The 18,859-nt window shown below is 39.5% G+C and overlaps 1 protein-coding gene across 1 annotated transcript in view; it reads right to left on the bottom strand.

Annotated features, from left to right (window-relative positions):
* Positions 1 to 633: 633 nt before the first annotated feature.
* LOC148413872 (ATP-binding cassette sub-family C member 5) overlaps positions 634 to 18,859 on the bottom strand; it is a 31,657-nt gene continuing 13,431 nt past the window's right edge. Inside the window, exons 8-29 of the mRNA XM_088431211.1 lie at positions 17,838 to 17,986; positions 17,538 to 17,645; positions 16,169 to 16,522; positions 15,113 to 15,184; positions 14,918 to 15,042; positions 14,767 to 14,839; positions 14,411 to 14,614; positions 14,130 to 14,255; positions 13,752 to 13,860; positions 13,485 to 13,669; positions 11,665 to 11,811; positions 10,819 to 10,948; positions 9,826 to 9,979; positions 6,719 to 6,847; positions 6,302 to 6,488; positions 5,426 to 5,515; positions 4,856 to 5,045; positions 4,626 to 4,785; positions 3,723 to 3,801; positions 3,522 to 3,635; positions 2,937 to 3,101; positions 634 to 1,573 (exon numbers count right to left, since the gene is read on the bottom strand). Of these exons, the coding sequence (XP_088287337.1) occupies positions 1,481 to 1,573; positions 2,937 to 3,101; positions 3,522 to 3,635; positions 3,723 to 3,801; positions 4,626 to 4,785; positions 4,856 to 5,045; positions 5,426 to 5,515; positions 6,302 to 6,488; positions 6,719 to 6,847; positions 9,826 to 9,979; positions 10,819 to 10,948; positions 11,665 to 11,811; positions 13,485 to 13,669; positions 13,752 to 13,860; positions 14,130 to 14,255; positions 14,411 to 14,614; positions 14,767 to 14,839; positions 14,918 to 15,042; positions 15,113 to 15,184; positions 16,169 to 16,522; positions 17,538 to 17,645; positions 17,838 to 17,986 (3,143 nt within the window). The 3' untranslated portion in view covers positions 634 to 1,480. The remainder of the gene's footprint in view (positions 1,574 to 2,936; positions 3,102 to 3,521; positions 3,636 to 3,722; positions 3,802 to 4,625; positions 4,786 to 4,855; positions 5,046 to 5,425; positions 5,516 to 6,301; positions 6,489 to 6,718; positions 6,848 to 9,825; positions 9,980 to 10,818; positions 10,949 to 11,664; positions 11,812 to 13,484; positions 13,670 to 13,751; positions 13,861 to 14,129; positions 14,256 to 14,410; positions 14,615 to 14,766; positions 14,840 to 14,917; positions 15,043 to 15,112; positions 15,185 to 16,168; positions 16,523 to 17,537; positions 17,646 to 17,837; positions 17,987 to 18,859) is intronic.

The raw sequence follows: 18,859 nt of genomic DNA, 5'->3' as shown, positions 1-18,859 counted from the left end.
TGGATGGATGGATGGATGGATGGATGGATGATGGATGATGGATGGATGGATGGGTGGGTGAATAACATGGTCGTGCATGCATGTTTTATTATATAATGGGAATGTATGGGACGCTTTCATGTTTTTTTTCTCCATGCATTTGAATTTTGAATAACGTGGTATGCAAGCATAGTTTATTATATCATGGAAGTAAAAATTGAAGTCATACTTTGAGCTACCAGTACCTTAACTTTCGAAATTGTTCGCTGGCAATTTTGTGCATGGTGTGACTAGCAATTTTTTGACATGCAATTGACCTTAAGGTACTCCTCTAGATGGCAGCAGCCGATTTCACAACATCCAGCCAAGTCAAGTATTTACCCAGCTGTGAAAGGTATATTTGCTTTTACTTTATTTACAAATACTGTGTATTTGTAAATATTTGTACAAATACAACTATTTTTGCTATACTATTCATCTTCCTGTGTATTTGCAGCACACTGCAATTACAGTAGTCAACATTACTTAATGGACACAGATGAAATGTTTTATTCAATAATAAAACGTATTCAAACAAATTCTCTATTCGCAGAAAACGGCAATTGCAGTAGGGTATGCTACAGAATGGACACAAAAAAATATAATAATCAAATATAGCGACAATAGAATATTTTTTTTATTGGCAAATAAAATAAAACCTAAGTCAATCATATACAAAAAGTACACATTTGAAGTTTGTACAAAAGGCAATCTGGAAAATGCAGCAATGCAATCAATAACATATTGCACTCGCCGTGATTGTTTAGCGCGATCATACAGTATAAGGCAGATGAACACAATCCTCAGCTTTTGTGAAGACACGTATTGACTTAGCAACAGATAAACGCACTGTACCGACCGTGGCCTCACAAATAGGTGCATAAACCAAATTCCAGCATCTAGATTAAGTGAGAGGAACAGTTTCAGCGTAACAGTACCAATATGCAGTGTTTAACGACATGGCTAATTGCAACACGTACATTTGCACAGCTCTAGGCACATATTAAAACAGCTATGAAAAATCTTGAACGTGACTTAGTGCCTCATAAACATGGTTCCTGAATACATAATTTCACTCTAAACTGAAAAACAAACCAAAAAAAACATATTTGAAAGAACATTCTTATACAATGGAAAAACTAAGTAACAGTCCTCTTGGAGGCAGAGGGGAGAAAAAAAAAACAAACAAAAAAACATCAAGATGAACTGAATAAAGTGCCGTAGACAGAGTTCTTGCTCTGTTTCATTTGCAGTGTACCATTTGGCTTGCAGGTGTCATGGAAGTAAAGCAGTCTTATGTACCCTGCGATGGTGCTCAAAGACACATGGTCCCAGGATCTTTGGTTTTCATCATCAGTCACATTGCTACTCGGACAAACTATCATATTTTTTTTACAAACCCTGCTTTTGGGTGATTTTGTTGCAGTTTTCCTTGTGCATAGCATGCATATTTTCCAGCTTTTCATTTGCTTTGTTTTTCTGACACCTGGATCATGGCTCTGAATCTGGAGTTTTCGTTTGAAAGCAAAGTGAGGGGATGGTCAAACTCCATAATCTAGAAAAAAAGAAGAGCAGTTAAAAATGGCACAAACTCACATATCACCTCAGAATGATATGAACGCTGACATGTTTTCTTTTTTGACATGTTTTTTTTTTTGTCATTTAGCCAGGTGATTTTATATATATATATATATATATATATATATATATATATATATATATATATATATATATATATACGTGACACAAAATGCTAGGAACATTTCAAATTGTAAAAAAGTAATTCACGACCACGTTAAGGCTCCATGAGGTTATTAAGTGCTAAAATCGATTTTTTACTTGTATACAGTAGCAGTCAATAAGAAAAAAAATGAATTTGTGGCACCTATAGCCATCAATGGCAGTGAATGAGTTAATGCTAATAGAGCTAATAGAGCAAATTCTTCCATGTGTGAGTCTTTGGATGGTAAAGTATGATCTCTGTGTTGCTTTCTGACCTGCAGCATCTTCTCTTGTTATTCTACCCTCTACTCATCAGTCTTAGGAAGCCAGAGGCGGCTCTTTGAGTAACAAGGAGAACGAAAGCAACAACAAAGCCGTCCGTCGGGATTCGGCAGACAAAGGCAACACTGGGAGCGGGTATTGGATCTCCATTTGTCAGGTGACACGACATACAGAAATAAGTTATTAAAGGTGTAAATGCTTCGGGAGACTAACACAATAGAGGCTGCTTTTCCTACTGCGTCAATAATGTTTCACTACACCGTGGAAGCATTCCAATCGCTTTTGTGAAGCTGGTTGTGAGATGTTAGAGAAAGGCAAAATAAAAATCTCGTTAACTGTGCAAGTGTTATTTAAAAAAAAAAAAACTTTTTACAGCTGTTGGGTATTCATCATAATTTGAGACAATTGGGCTGCCCCCATGCTTTTTATGTTTTTTACACAATCAAAGTTAAAAATTGCATAGGAACCAATCTATTTACTTTTGAACACAGGTTGGGAAGAGCAAGTACAAAAAGTAAAAACACTAAGTTTGTTTTGGGGAAAAATTGACAGCTGTAATGCATCTGTGCAAAAGCAAGTCGGTCAGCCACAAAGGTAAATGTGTGCTTTTGAATTGCTAAGCTGATTGCTTTTCTAATTGAATCACTTATGGTTTTTCGCACTTCATGGTTCTCTCTAACTAGACAGAAAAAACAATGTGTACCATTTTCAGGGCAGTTTGGTTGAAGTTCTAACTGCAGCACTTTTATGGCATTTCGCTGAGCTTTTCACCGATCTTTTCAGCTCTTCGAAAAAGTCTAATTAGCGGCATGATTAGCATCCAGTCCGCTTGACTTCACGATAATAGATGTTAAGTGTTCATCGCCATCAGGTCTGCTTCATTGTGCTAATGGATTTTTGAAATGACGCCGCACCTGGCCGTTGTCCATGACCATGACCTTGGTGCAGTTCATCACGGTGTTGAGACGGTGGGCGATGATGAGGCGTGTGCAGCTGCCAAATTCACAGCGAATGGTCTCCTGGATGAGGCCATCGGTCTCTGTGTCGATGGCTGCCGTCGCCTCGTCCAGCACGAGGATCTGAGAATGTAATTGCGATGAAATGGCATTATTTGAAGTGCATATGTACTTGTGGTCCCTGTTGTTGTCTAAGAAATCCCCCCCCCCCCCCCCCCCCCCACCTAAAAGAAAAGACTTTGCTGTGCTAAATCTCATTACCCTGTCTGTTTTTGTCCGAAAATCCTTTTTATCAGGACATCGAGGAAAGGTTTTACATTTAAAAAAATATTGCACCGCTACCTTGTAAAATTGCTGCAGTTATAATACCAGCCACAGGGAGGCAATGTTGTCCCAAGCTAGCTGCTCCTTAACGCCTAAGCATATGATATTTTTTGTTGTTTTTTTCTTTTTAAACACAAACCTCTAATACCAAAATCTACCCTTGAGCTAAACATTCCAAGCAGTGGTCTCACGGTAAATGTGGAATAGAACAAAAGGCACCTTGCTGTTGCGCAGCAGCGCTCTGGCCACGCAGAGGAGCTGACGTTCGCCCACTGAGAAGTTCTCACCGTTCTCCGTCACCTCGGAGTGGAGGGAGTGAGGCAACTGGCTCACCTGAGGAGAGTCATGATCCAACAATGTAAACAAAGGCCCATTTGGTTTGTTCTCACGTTTTGCACAGTGTGTGGTGTCATCACCTACCATTTCTTTGATATGGGTCTTCTCCAGCGCTTCCCATATTTGTGAGTCCGAATACTGATCCCACGGGTCTAAATTGGTCCTGTTGAAGATTCAAAACTTCCATAAATATGAATGTGGGGATATAGTGGGGACAACTGTTTTGGAAATTTCATCCTATAATACATGTGAGTTTTCTTTCAGTGGTGCTGCTGTTTTGATTTGTGACAGTCAAATGGGTTGAGCCCATTTCAATAACATTGTGCAGTCAAGAGCTTTTGTGAACTGAGATGACGACAGCTATTTTTTTTTTTATGCCGTCAATTGAAAGGAGACCCTTATTTGTTTTACTAATTAAATCTTTTGGGATAGATGCTCATAGAAGGTATGTTTAAATTTATGGACCGATTTAAGAATCAGACTAATGAAATCTGTCATGCAATAATATTGGAACTCTTTAAAACACCTTGAAAAATGAATAGTTTTAATTAATAAAACTATCCTTTTATTTAGAGTTATGATATTATTTAGATCTGTATGCATGAACTTTATTTAAAATAAAAAAAATGGCAATTGTAGGTGATTTCAGAACAATATAGTGTTTGTATCAGCAGTCGGGGGATGTTGCAGTGGAAAGACTAGTCAAGCTTTTTTGCTGCAACACACTGCCAGAAACCACTTCAAAATAAAAGTATAGCAAGACTTGGTTTATTTCCGAGTTGGCCTCACAACGATTCCAGCGTGTTTAACTGTCATGCATAGCATTAACAATTGTCGCTGCGAATGGCTTGGTGTGTTTTTTCAGCAGTTTAAGTACTGCTTTAACTAAAAACAATGCATATTCTTATGCCGTTGCATAAACAATGTTATAGTTTTTCAATGTTGTAGCAAAGCTTGAATTCGAGCAAATATTTCAGAGTGGATCACCTGACAGTGCCGATGAAAAGTACAGGCTCTTGAGGGATGATGGCTAGTTTGCTCCGCAGGTCGTCCAGGCCGATTCGAGCAATATTGACTCCGTCAATGGTGATGGAGCCTCTCGCCAGCTCCACAAGTCTGAATAGAGCCAGACCCAGAGAGGACTTCCCTGTGGAGCAGAGGGCATCGATACGATGGCAGAAATTGATGATATAAGTGAGAGCTGCAGGGTAACAAACCTGATCCGGTGCGGCCCACGATGCCTATGGTCTCTTCTGGCTGGACGGTGAAGGACAGACCCTTCAGCACCAAAGGCAGGCCGTCACGGTAACGCATGTCCACATTGTGAAAGGTGATTTTCCCTTCCTCAGGCCAGGAGAGGGCTGGAACGTTTGACTGGGTTTTGCATGGTGCTTCACTTTCTAGAGTCTAAAAAGACATTCGTGTGAGCATTCACTTAAATGACATGCCTTGATTAGCTGTTAATGAAATGGTGTACATGACTTTAAGCATGTTTTCATGTTAATTAGCTTTCATTTTGAAGGTCTGTTCATCAAGCTTCCTTGATTGCAAATCGCTCCTAATTATTTTCACTCTATGTTCCACTTTAGGGGTTTTACAATAAGAATTGACATATATGCCTTGTTACTTGAATATGGACAAATCCGGTCACACTCACAAGGCGTTTTTAATAACAAACAAGCTGTTTGTAAGCCTGTCAACACACCGATAAACATTTGCGCAAAACCCTTGTACAGCTATGCCGGGACGTGCCAGGAAATCTGACAGCTTTGAGTGCCGTCATTTACCTTTATATAGTGATTAATCCTCTCTACTGATGTGAAACGAGCTTCCGTCTCTGTGAGGAGCCTGACAGTGAACTGAAACAATCCAGTCAGCTGCAGGTGAGATGAAGCGGGGAGGAGAAACAAAGGAGAGAGAGGTGGAAGGTTAACGACTGACACGCTGCTTCTTTAATCATTATTAAACACACTCTAGCTACTCATCAATTAATCAAGACATACAGTACAGTAGCTAAGTACATTTCTGCTTCATACTTTGCATCAAACTGACCTAATGAGCCTCTTTGAATTGAATTACAATAATAATAATTCTAATATATTTAATAAAAATTGTATTAATTATACCGCAGTTTATGTTGCATTGTTAGCAAAGAGCCTTTAAATATATGCATCCACTCTGCTGCTGTTGCCCATTTACCTCTCATTTTGGCACCCACTCAACCCTTTATAATCACCCCAAGTTTTATGTGGTTAAAAAAGAAAACTGTATTAGACTTCATGTGAAGCATCAAAACTCAAAGCAAGGCTTTTAGTGTCTGAGTAGACTCACATGAGCCTACCAATAAAATTGCAAAATATTAGACAAAGGTTAAGTAAATATAAGCCTAGCAAACATCGCGACTATTTCAATACAAATTGCATATAATGTAGCTAAATAGTAATGTAGAATTAATGCCGCATAAGGCTGATTAGTGAAGTCTAAAGAACAAGTGACTAGTGTGTTTATTATGAATTAGTTTTAAAGCTTTGTGACTGCTATTCTTTTTCGTTTCACATTGTACCTCTAAGCAAGCTTTAAATATGTGAGAGCTCATTAGTCACTTGAGAAAATATTTTGGTGTCATGTGGCATGCTTGCAGCATGAGTAAAGGGCTTACGAACCTGCACCGCGTACGATATTGCCAAGCCCGCGTATGCAGGAGGAATCTGCTGGTGCATGAAAACAATGAGGAGCGCAACAGCGGTGATGAGCAAGATGCTGATGAGATCGAGGCGCACGGCCAGCCAACGCATAGCACAGCTGAAGAGGTAGTTGGAGGCCTGGTTATTGTCCAGCAATTCCTGATATCTGCCAAACAAAAGCAAAAATATCTTTAATCCTTGCTCGCTGAGGGCAAATCTCCTTTTAACAGGGCATTCGGGGAGCTTCCACATTTCATTTGGCTTCTTTACTAACCTGGGAGAAATACTACCAGCAGAGATAAAAGGAAAACTTTTTAAGGATCTCCACTGGGGGAAGGGGAGGATAAAGGACGTAAGGGAGAGCCCTGCTTGGCAGACATTATTAAATAAGCTCACCTTTGGAGAAAGTCACGCTTCCTTCCATAGGCGTGGATGGTGGAGAGGCCCTGGAGGCTGCTGGTGATGTGGGAAGTGAACGGCGACAGGCTGATGTTCTCCAGTCGCTTCAGCTCACGAATCAAAACCCTGAGGAATACAATAAAAAGTATCATTTAACCACCAGTCAAAAGTTTGGAAACATCTTCAAACTCATATGCTCTCAGCCACATTAAAGGGTCCAGATATTCATGGTATTAACTCTTGAAAATACACAGCTGTCAAGGTCATTCCAGGTCTAAAGCATCATCCACATCATAAAGCTATTAAAGAAAATACCAAGATGTGTAAAAAATGTTGTCTGGGTAAAAGATGCCTGCTTGGAAGAATCTAAATAAGATAGACCAAGTCGGGTAAGTCGACTTTAAATCTAGGTAGACTAAAGATACACATTGAAGTACCGCCTGAGCCATGTTTGCAATAAAATTTTCTACATGAACATTTCTTGCATTCAGTGTTGCAGCAATGTGGGCAAGTGGGAATAAAGAGCACTAAAGTAGCGAATGACTGAAATTATTAGTCATCTGAACTAAAAGGTAGTACTGTATTTGTTGACCTTAAATGGTAATCACTGGTGCTCTACTCTGCTAAACTTCTGGAAGAAGCATTGATGAGTTCTGTTCCCTTTGTGCCCCCTTCCTCTTCATTCAAGTGATGAAGCTAGAACTTGTGAAATTTTGGTTTGCAACACACACCCCAAAAAAACTTTTCCAGGCAACATCTGATTTGCCAACTAAGATCTGAGAGGAAGTTTAGACATCTTTTCAACATATCAGTGCTAAAAGCAACCTTGAGAAATGACATATTGGAATTAGCAGGGGTGATAACTGACTGCTGAGCTTTTTAGACGTTTTTTCCCCACTATCATGGATCTACAGTATTCAGAGCATCATCAGAGATGTCCAGAGGAAAACTGGACACCATGTTACAGTGTGAGTAAGGTTTATTGACAAAAGGTGGGAGGCTTCTATCTACTTTTAGAGACTCGACTACACACAAAATCTTTTGCTTCCCTCAAAAAAGTTGAGAAAAAAGAAGCAACAAATGTGACACAGCCTCTTGGAAGCGGTGATTCTGACAAACATGTTTACGCTCTAGGCAGTTTCATTTCAAAATTTTAATAACAAAAAAAGCAGCTTTAGAAGTGGGTAATTTCGACAGGATTTTGATGTAACGTGGCCACACATCTCGGCAAGATCGCTTTAAAAACCGCCAAGGGTGATCATTACTTATTAGCAAGATGAGATCCCCCTTGAGTGCGCCGCACTTGAAATAAAAGTCAGTCTATCATGTCTTTTTAAAATGAAGTAAGGATAATTGTATAAGACCAACACTGAAACTAATTCAGTTTGTGGAGTTTATTCAAAGACCCGTGCAATGATTAGGAGCTGATCGGTAACTTTACATCAATTGAAACTCGCTTTGTTGACCGCCGCCAGCACATACACATATAAAATGACCTTTGCAGTTGACGGAACCTGATGCTTATCTGTTGATGCAAAACAAGGTGTTATAAAACCCCGTTTCATTAGCAGGCTGAATGTGTGCTTGTTTGTAGCCTCAGACACCAACTGGGATTTTCACTATCACAACGTGTGCCTTGCACTAGCAACGAAGAAAGAGTAAACTTGTTCTTCTTTGTGAATGGGTCATTTCAGCCAATATGAGTGTACCATGTTCAGGGGAAACCACCCTGCACTGCCTAAAGAAATAAATGAAATTGATCAAATGTGAAAGATTTGTTCAAATGTCAAGCATCCACTAGTGCAAAGATAGAGACTGAGCTTGCGTAGCATTAAGCTACGATTGTTAAAGGGTACAATCAAGTTTGAAAGGAAAGATTATTTGGGTATGAAAGATGCATCTCTACATATATTTGTAAGCTTAGCAAGCATCTCTGCCCTTTAACGGACAAAACGCATGTGACGTCTAATTAAATGCTTGTTTTTAATGGAAACATAATTAACTAATTCATGAAGCACTAAAGTAGTGAATGACTAAAACTACTCGTCGTTTGTAAAATACAAAGGTATAAAATGACTGAAAGTAATCAATTACTTTCGCACTTAAGTACATGCAGTAATCGATTAACACTTGATTGCCTAAATTGATTATTTTAGTACAAAATTACCTAAAGCGCCTGATGTAATGAATCACTTTAGTTACTTAGGTATTAAAGTAAAGTACATTAAGACTTAGTTTATTTAGTGTCAGACATTTTTAGAACTTTGTGTTGCCAAACACTTTGGGGAAAAAAACAAAAACAAAAAAAAACTAGGGATTGAATTGCTGGACTGTAAAAAAAAATAAAAATGCATTTAGGATACTTAGATATCTGGGATTTAATGTCCGGACTCTTAAGAAAACATGAAAATATGTCCATGGCATTGAATGAGTTAATCAACACTGACTGTGATTAATTTTAATACTCAATTTAGATTTTAAACAACTCTGACCATTACATCTTAATAAAATCAAAAGCAGACATCTTTCATTTGGAGTACACCACATACAGTAGTTCAAAGAGACGACTATGACCTTCAGCTATATAATTGATGTGGTTTCTATTTGATTGTGGTCAGTACATTTCAACAGGCACAGAAAAGGGTAAACTGAAAAAAAACAAAAAACCAGCAATGACTTTGTACCACATGCATTTTGTTTCTGAATTTCCTTAGATTTCAATCAGCACTCGAGCAGAATCAATTTTCTAGCATTAGAAACCCTAGCATCTTTGCAAAGATACCAGCAAGCTGTTGATCAGCCTCTTCTGCACAATTTGTGCAGAGCCGCAGAAAAAAAAGTGCCTGTCGGCTTTAAATCATTTACAAGACAGGAAGCAGTGAAACTGGAAACCGGTTACTGATAGTTGGCCCGCTCGCAAATAAAGATAACAACACACTTAGTACGTTTTTACTCCCTTAGAGAACTTGTGCATATGAGCTACAGTATCTGCATTATCAAATCCATAATCAGATAATGTTATCAGCAGGCCAATTTGACAAGCACTTAACATTGTCAGACTGAAACAGTGGAGCAAGAGGGTTGAAAACGAGAGTCTGACTGACCTGGAGACACGGTTGACAAGGCAAAGGAAGGCTCCGAGGGGCACGATGGAGATGAGGAACCAGGGAAACACAATCCCGACCATTGCCAGGCAAAACAGTACCAGGGTGAGATTCTGTAGCAGCATTTCAGCTTGCATGGTCAGACGCACATCCACTTTGAATAGAGAAAAAAAAAACACCAATGACAAAAGGAAAAAATGCAAAGTCGAACACCTTGAACACTAACATTTACTGCGAAAATAAGCCTCAATTTTACAATTTTACAATTTGCTCTTGCAGTCATTTGTGACAGCAATATTTCACACAATGAGTAAGATAGTCATTGCTTTCTGTATTGCAGGTTATTTATTGCACCATTCTTAAAAAAAAAGAAAAAGAAAATCATTGATAGCTATAGACACCAATAATCCACGATTGGGTTTGCAGTGAAGGACTATCGTGGTAGCAGTTACAGTACTTAAATGCAGGATGCTGTTTAAGGCTGACATATTTAGCCATTTTAAGCAGAATAAAATATGAATAAAATTGATGCCCATACCTTTTTCTATCGCAGGTTTACGTTGCTAATTTTCTTGCAATTTTTTTCTTCTTTTTAAGTCACACCACTCAAAAAATAGCAATTTTTTCTCTCTACAAGGATTTTGCAACCATTATTACAGGTTTACCTCTCTATTTTACTTAATAGAATATATGCATTCTAAAAAAGGGCACCAAAAAAAAAAAGATTTTCGGTTACTGCGATTTGTATGTAACCCTCGCGATGTAATGGGAATGTAAACACACCCTTAAACAAGTGAACACTGTGTAGCAATGAAAAACATTTCTTAGTAAACCTTCAAGACTAAATGTATAGTTTATGTGTAGTAAATGGTAAAATTGTACTCCAATCTTATTCAGATGAACTCAACTTGCACTTTAAAACAGGTATAGCTGCATGCTGTAAATGTGGTTAAATCGATCATACAAATACCATGAACAAAAATAAAAACGTACCCTCATCCATGTCCCTGGAGAACCTTGTCAGAATGCGGCCGAGGGGCGTGGTGTCAAAAAAGTGCATGGGGCTGCGGAGGAGTCTGTGGAACAGCTTGTCGTGGAGCACGGAGGCCGCCTTCACCGTGCACTGTCAACACAAACAATAACAGAAGTCTTGGAACACCATGAGGGAAAAGAAACACATGGACCCAGTCGCAGCTCGTGTTAATACAATTCAGCACACACAACATGCGTATATAAAGATTTATGCCTCTAATATTTAACGGCTGCGTGTGTGCTTTCAAATCCTCTTCTGCGATGACTTCCTCTCAACGCTGACATAAAGGTTTTGACCTTTAAACGAGGAAACATTTCATCAAGTAGAAATTACATGTGGCAGTGGAGACCAGATTAATTCTATTAATAGAGCACTATTTAACATTCCCAAGGTTGTCCTCATAGTAGCTCGGGGAAGGGCGGGAAAAAATACATGAGCCTTCTTTATAAAAAGAAAAAAAAAGCCATTTCAAGCGGCATACATTTGCACGGCGAGGATGGTTTCGATGGTAAAAGAGGAAAGACTGAAAGGTTCACTCGCTGACACGTCAGTGGCAGTTATTTTGAAGCTTTGGACAGATAAATGAATAGTGCCTAAAGGCATTATTACTGTGGCAGACTTTAATTTCAGCTTCTCCCTCCATGGTATAAATGTGTCCATGTTATCATTATTATGTGCACTCAGGGTCCAGTTTGAAGACCCTGTGGTAAAATTTGGTTTCTTTCGCTTCAAAGGCTTGCGGGTTGTGGTCGGGGGATCAGAGTGTGAATGAAGCCTGTGAGGGAAGCACCACGGGGATCTCTTACCTTTACAAACACAAGGCCTCGTATGGTTTTGAGCAACAAAGCGACACCCATGGAGATGATGTAAACGGTCGAATAAAACTGAATGTGGGGGTTGAGCCTCATGCTGTCCTTCGCCATTGTCTCATTCGCTGAGATTAATGAAGCGTTCTGGGAGGTGAGGCATATGGAACACGGAAACAATAAGGTTGAGTAAATTAAAACAAAAGGGAAAAAAAAATGAACCCAAAACTTTTTTAGTCCCATGTTGTTAAATTTCCCTCTAATTAATGTGGAAAAGCAAACTTTGGTAAACAAAAAAGTCATCACAATCACTCATGCCTGCATTGCTTTCATTTGTGGATGCATTTCTCCTAAGCCGCCATCTGCTTTGCAGAACATCTGCTTGCTCGCCGCTTGCGCTTATTTTGAATTATGCTCAGTTATATTTTATTTTTTCTAAATTGCCCATTTTAGAATACAGTATTGCTCATAGGGCAGCTTACTGACCCAATAGTGTTGTTTGCATTTTGCTTGATAAAGAGATAGAGCGCTAAAGAATTAAAGGACATTATGATTGCTTTGTCTTTATTCTATTATCCGTCTGCATGTTTTGCTGTAAAGTTTGTCTTCTGATCTGTTGCTTATGAATGACACCACCACCAAAATAATGCTAATTGTTAACCGATGTTAAGTTTCTATGAATTTGTTTCCCAATGAAATTGGCCGATCATGGCCCTTTAAACATCAGACAAAAAGCAATCGGCCAAATAGCCAAAATATATAAATTATTTAATCTTTTAACCTTTATGTACTTATTCATTTACAGCAGGTGTAAACAACACTAGTGGCATGAATTATTCCAGATTAATCCAATCCATCATTTTTTATATATCTGTTGGATCATGCCAAATCACCCAGTGGGTTTAAACAAGCCAATTTTGATTTAAATGAAAGTTTGCATACTTGGTGATAGTGTTTGTGCTGTGAAAGTTTGCATACTTAGTGATAGTGATTGTGCTGCACTAAATTTAAAATATGAAGTAATTGGAAGCAAGGTTTGGGAGCTAGGGCCAGCCGAATATTGACATTTTGGGCAAAACGGGTTGTGTTCAAAGGAAAGTTTGAATCTTTATCTTCAGAACTACTGAGTGTTCACTAATGATTCTCTCCAATGATTTAGAAGGTTGACCTTTTCATAAATAATGCTCTTAAAATTGACCTTGTGGGTTACTGTACATGACGTTGACAACTATCTTCTAAAACAATCGGTTTGTTAAACAGAAAAAAAAATGGTCAGGCCCCAGTATTTTCGATTTATGTACCTGCGATTAAAAAAAGCAAAGCAAGAAGAGTTTTTGTGACCACTCAAAGCTTCAAACTCATTTTAATTTTTTGCCCATTTCTTTTCATTTCTATTATCATAATAATATCACAGGTGTCAAACTCAAGGCCTGGGGGCCAAATTCAGCCCGCCACATCATATTGTGACCCACTAAATTCTACGAGTTTGCTAAGGAGTTCAAGATTCTCACTGAAATAAAAAATTTGCAAGTTGTTTTCAACTTTTTTCTTTGGTAGCCACAAGCTTTTTTTTCTGTTACAAATCACCCTTTTGAAAAGCTTTCACCAGCCTTAACGGATTTCAAAACTAGGTAATTGCGGCCCTCCAGAAACAAGAAGTACAATTTGGCACACATTTAAAATGAGTTCGACACCTCTGATTTACATGGCAGATATACTGGCGAGGGCATTCAGTTTTTTTTTTCCTTAAAAAAGGTGCCATGTTTTTTGGGGTACAATTAAGAAGACAATCCAATAAAAGATCAAAGCTCGAGACTCACCCCGCTGCCCTGCCTAATCCAGTGACTCAACCACCAGTTGCTGAAGGCAATGCTCCCCGTGGTGCACAGGAAGAAGATGGCATTGAGAAAAAAAATCATCGAACCTCCCGCCGCTCTGATGTAGGCGCCGTACACGGCCCAAGCGACAGCGCCAGAACCCTTTTCCTCGGCTTTCATCAGTTGTTCTGGGAGGGGGAAAAAAAGTTGATACCTCGACCCCGTGTGAAAGAGCAAACGTGTGAGCCCTCAAACGTTAAAGTGTCTCACCTTTTTGGCTTGGTGGGTTTTGATGGACCTTGACTATTTCTTCACCTTGGCATACCGTTAAGGCAGGTACATTCTGCTGTTTGTTTTTAAAATTCTCTCTCACAAGAGTCTATGGAAATAAGAGCAGAGGAAAACAAGACAAATGACTACAGTGCACGGCGGCTGTGACAAAAAAACATCCTTTGGCTGATTTGAACAGAGATATCAGTGACAGGATCTTTAGCAGCCCTCCTGCAAATCAATGGAGCCGTAAATAAGGAATGTCAGGTTTGTGTAAACATTTCCAAGCTATTTCTTGGGATGATGAATTATTCAGCTTGTAGTGGGAGGGAAGGTGTTTTATTGAAAGGAATAATTTTTTGGTGCCCCTGGCCTTACCTCCTGTTGCATACTGCTGAACAGAGCAGCGTAGTCACGCTCCTTAGCCATTAGTTGAGTGTGAGTGCCGTGCTCCGCTATCTGCCCGTCCTTCATGAGGATAATATCATCACATTCTGGCAAGTACTGGGAAAAAAAAGGAAGAATGCAAATGTGGCATTGATTTGGATAATTAAAGTCATCCCAAAAGGTAAAGCTGGAACAAAGTGCCATATGCCACCAGTCTGTCTGCTAATTGAATTTGGTTTGGAATCATTCCGAGCATGTTGCCTCTTCCTCACCTGCAGCTGGTGGGTCACAAAGAGCACCGTCTTGCCTTTCGCCCCTGCTTGTATTGCCTCTTTGAAGATGTGAGAGCCCACGCATGGGTCGACAGCGCTGAGAGGGTCATCCAGTAGAAGAATAGGACGATCGCTGTAAAGCGCCCGGGCCAGGCTCACTCGCTGACGTTGGCCCCCGCTCAGGTTTGCTCCTCTCTCGCCAATCTACAAGATGGAAAATGCAATTTCAAATGGGAACTACTTCTGAATTCTGGGGCACTTATTTTTGCAGTTCAAAAAAAAAAAAAAAGCACTCTAATACCTCTGTCATGTCTCCGTAAGATGGCAGACAAAAAAAAAAAAAAACACTATAATACCTCTGTCATGTCTCCATAAGGCAGCTCTGCAAGATCCGGGAGAAGACAGCAGGCTTCCAAAACGGCATTATATCTGAAGACAAATCAAAAACTTTCAATTTTGCGATCACTTTGACTGCCTCTGTTACTTGCTAGCATCATCATAACTTACTTGTCTTGCTCATACTCCTTCCCGAACAGGATGTTCTCCTTCAGGGAGTCATTGAGGATCCAAGCTTGTTGCGACACAAAAGCGAAGCCTCCGCTGGCCGCCACGTTGCCTTCTAAAAGGGTCATCTGTGATGCATGTTGCACATCGGTGCATTAATACATTGAAGGATTTCTCCTGAAAGAATAAGGCTCTTACTTGTCCTAGGAGTGCTGTGAGAAGAGAACTTTTCCCACTTCCGACACCACCGCAAATCCCAACCAGAGAACCCTAGACAGGCAACAACATTGGCAACTCAAACCTTTGAATTCACTCTTCATTTGAATGCAGGTTATTACAGTCTTTGAGTTCACTTGAATGCAGAAGTGTTTCCAGGAAATACTGTATATACTGTACCATGAAATTTGTTGAGGTCATTCTTCTGACCTGTCATTCAAATGCAACGCAAGGGTAATTGTGCAAAGAATTGACCTGAATATCTCTACTTTAAATCAACCTAGTCGGGTTGTCAAAAAAATAAAATACATAATGTACCATAAATCGAGCATAGATGTTTGAAATATGATCAACCACTATTAAAACACAGCATAAGAATGAATGTCCTTATCACTTAATTGAGCAAAGCCAAGCATGCTGTGAACCAAAACGAAATGAGCTAATTGCGAGCTGGCCAATGAATAGTGAAAATTTGCATATAACTGACATCTATTGAAATGCAATGGGAGGAAACGAATGCCTTTTCAGTCATTGTAGTAATCAAAACTGGCCGTTTAATTGGTAATTGCTATTTTTTCAGGCCAAAATTGGCATTGCCCCCCCAACGGTCTATATTAGTCAGCCCGTAAAAAGTTAAATTCACGACAGTAGACACCTTTTGCATAAACATATTTTCACAACTTGCCAATTTCTCAGCTTTATGATGTGAATAATGTTTTATGACCAGGAATTAGTTTGACTTCAGTGGTTCATTATCAAGGGTTAATAATTTCTGGAGGTTTTAATGTGTCTGATTTGAAGTTAATGGGTTTTCCAAATTTTTGAATGGTATTTATTCCTAAAAAAAAGATCCGTTATTAATTTCCTAAAAAGAACAGTGGAGGAGTTTGGTCTTGCTGTACCAAATGTGAAGCAGACCCTGACTTGGAACCAACTTTTTAGGGTGACTTTTAATTTCATTTTTGGTTTTCACCTATACAATTGACCTTCTGAGGATAACCAAAACCATGATGTTGCCATTTGGATGTGGTCTCATACCCTCTTGATACGCAGGTCAATACGGTGCAGTGTCTTGTGCAGGGGAGGCCTCATGCTTATCGTGGAGGAAATGGTACTCTGTGGACTCTCCTGCTCCATGTTGGTGAGGAGACTCTGAGCGTTGGGGTTCTCCTTTTGCTCTTTGCTGTCCTCGGTGGTGATATAAAGGCTGAGCCTCTCCCGGCGCAGCACACGTTTCATCCCCCCACCCTGCTTCTTTGGTGGTGGGTTCGGCTTGGCGGCCGGGGGACGCGCTTTCTCCCACACTAGCGTGGCATCCTGGAATTCCACGGCATTGCGAGGGTCTTGCATTTTGCTTAATACGGCTTGACGGGTGTCCATCATAAACAGCCTCTGTGGAGAGGGGAGAGATTAGATGACTAATGATCCAGATGTAGGGAAATTCCCTTCACTAATCACTGGGTTCATAAAGAGAAGACAAGTCCAAGTAGGATGAGGCAGAGCTTGTGGTATCACTAGGGGTCTGATTTACTAAAATCTCAAATAGTGAAAAATAAATTGCGCAATCACTCTAACGCAAGTTATTAACATTTTTAGACCAAGATCGTTAAAAGAAAAAAAGGCTCTCCAAACAAAATTAAATATATTGCACAGTAGTAAAATTAAAAAATAAATAAAACAACACTTCTAAATGATTTGTTCAAAATGTATTTAACTTACTGTAAATACAACAAATATATTTTTCAGCCAGTTTAGAGTGTCCCCTGTCTACTGCACAGACACAGCTGAGATATGCTCCAACACACCCGCATATTTTTGAAAGTTCTTGCCCTCATTACTTCATTCATTGTCCAGTTAAAATATGTTAAATTATTTTGGCTGTCAATTGCAATGAATTAGTTAAATTATTCACTGGTGGCTCAGTAAAAATAAATCTGGACATCTACAGTCATCAATGGCACTGAATGAGTTCAGGTCACTGGAGCCTATCCTTTAAGAGGAGCCCGCCAATCACAGGGCAAAACAACGGTTCAAAATCATCGGCACCCATGGACGTACACCAAACAAATATGTTTATAAAAGGGAGATTTGAAGCCTGAAACTCAGAGTTGTGAGTCAAATAGTCTTTACAGTAGCATCTATTTAATAAGTCTTCAATGGGAACACCGTGTCTTCATCATGCAGCTGCAAATAAACAAAATGTCCTTTTGGTGCTTTGCTTACTTAACCCTTGCAGGCCGAGTGGAAAATATTTACCACTAACATGTGACTTTGAGCAAATATTTGTTCGAGGAGGGGGCTGTGGACTGGTATTAAATGTTCTTATCATCAACAGTGGAGTTCAATGGTGATTGCTTTAAACACAAAGTTGACACTACTGCAAAAGTAATTCATGTCAATTCCTCACCTGGAATCTCTTCACTGCCACGGCGCCCTCTGAGAGGGCCCTCACAGCCAGGGGTGTGACCTTCAGGGCGAAGGTCATGGAGTTGAAAACGGCAACCACAGTGAATGCCTAATTGTGGAAAATCAGAGTTTTATTCTATTGATTCTCTTTTGAGGTAACATCACATCATTAATCTTCTAACATTAGCTAGAGTTCATCAGAATGTGCATGTGCACCCAATGTGGCTCCCCATTAGTGAACACATGAGAATAATTAATATGCATTGAAAAAGGAAGCTGAAATGTGTTTTTGAACAAATACCTCTGCTGCAGTAAGGTCATAGCCCAGGGCCATGTGCAGGGTGAACGTGCACACACTGGCTATCACCACGACGATGGGCGCCACGCCCACTGTGAGGCTCTGGATGAGACCAGCTCTTTCCAGTATCCTCCTTTCTTCTGATCTCACTTCTGTTGATGGAACAGAAAGGAAAGTTCAAGGTTATCCACAAATGCATACATTTTCTGTACTGTTTATCTGGTTTGTTGCATGCACACCATCACTGACTAGGAACTGGACTCTCTGCCAATGGTGAAGTCAAACAAATCAACAGAACTGTACTTCCAAATACTAAGCTGAAGAGAACTTCATTTAAACACATACAATAACATCCCTCTTTTTTCTCATAGAAATTAACTTCAATCTTAGAAAGTAAATTTAATATTGAACCAGGTAAGAATCCCCCAGGTCAACTAGAATAAAGGGCCATATGGTACCATTCTGTCACTCAATTCAATTTGGTTTGGAATCATTCCCGTGCAGGGTGCCTCTCAACACACCTGCAGCTGGTGTTTCACAAAGCACCATCTAAGTGTTCACCTGCATAATATATTTCTGTTGCCAATTGTGAGTAGATTACCTTATCATGGCAATTAGGGGTGCATGTGATCAATCAGAGACAGCATGGACTATATTTTGCCTTGTGTAGCGAGCACTTTTCAATTCATGCGGAAATCTGTGTATGTGATGCATAAAGCAGACATATACCCAAACACAAATCAATCTGAGTAACAATTTCACTGAGTAATCAAATATATGCTAATTATCAGAAGCTAACTACTGTTAGGTGTTGCTAATCTGTTCAACCAACAATTGTCTATCCTTGGCTTTTGGCTTTGACACTAGACATAGGAAGGAAAATATGAAAATGAAAAGCGTGATGAATGGTAAATTAAATTTAAAAACATTCTCTGAAGGTCTTTTGATAAACGTAGAGTGATATGCATTCTTCGTAAAACAATGTTTGGCCCACAGCATACATGCAAAGCACCCAGCTGTAACTA

The sequence above is a fragment of the Hippichthys cyanospilos genome, chromosome 13 (genome assembly GCF_059441005.1).
Source record: "Hippichthys cyanospilos isolate Australia breed blue-spotted pipefish chromosome 13, RoL_Hcya_1.0, whole genome shotgun sequence".
NCBI lineage: Eukaryota > Metazoa > Chordata > Actinopteri > Syngnathiformes > Syngnathidae > Hippichthys > Hippichthys cyanospilos.
Note: the sequence above shows the minus strand (reverse complement) of the source record. Positions and strands in the feature narration are given on the sequence as shown.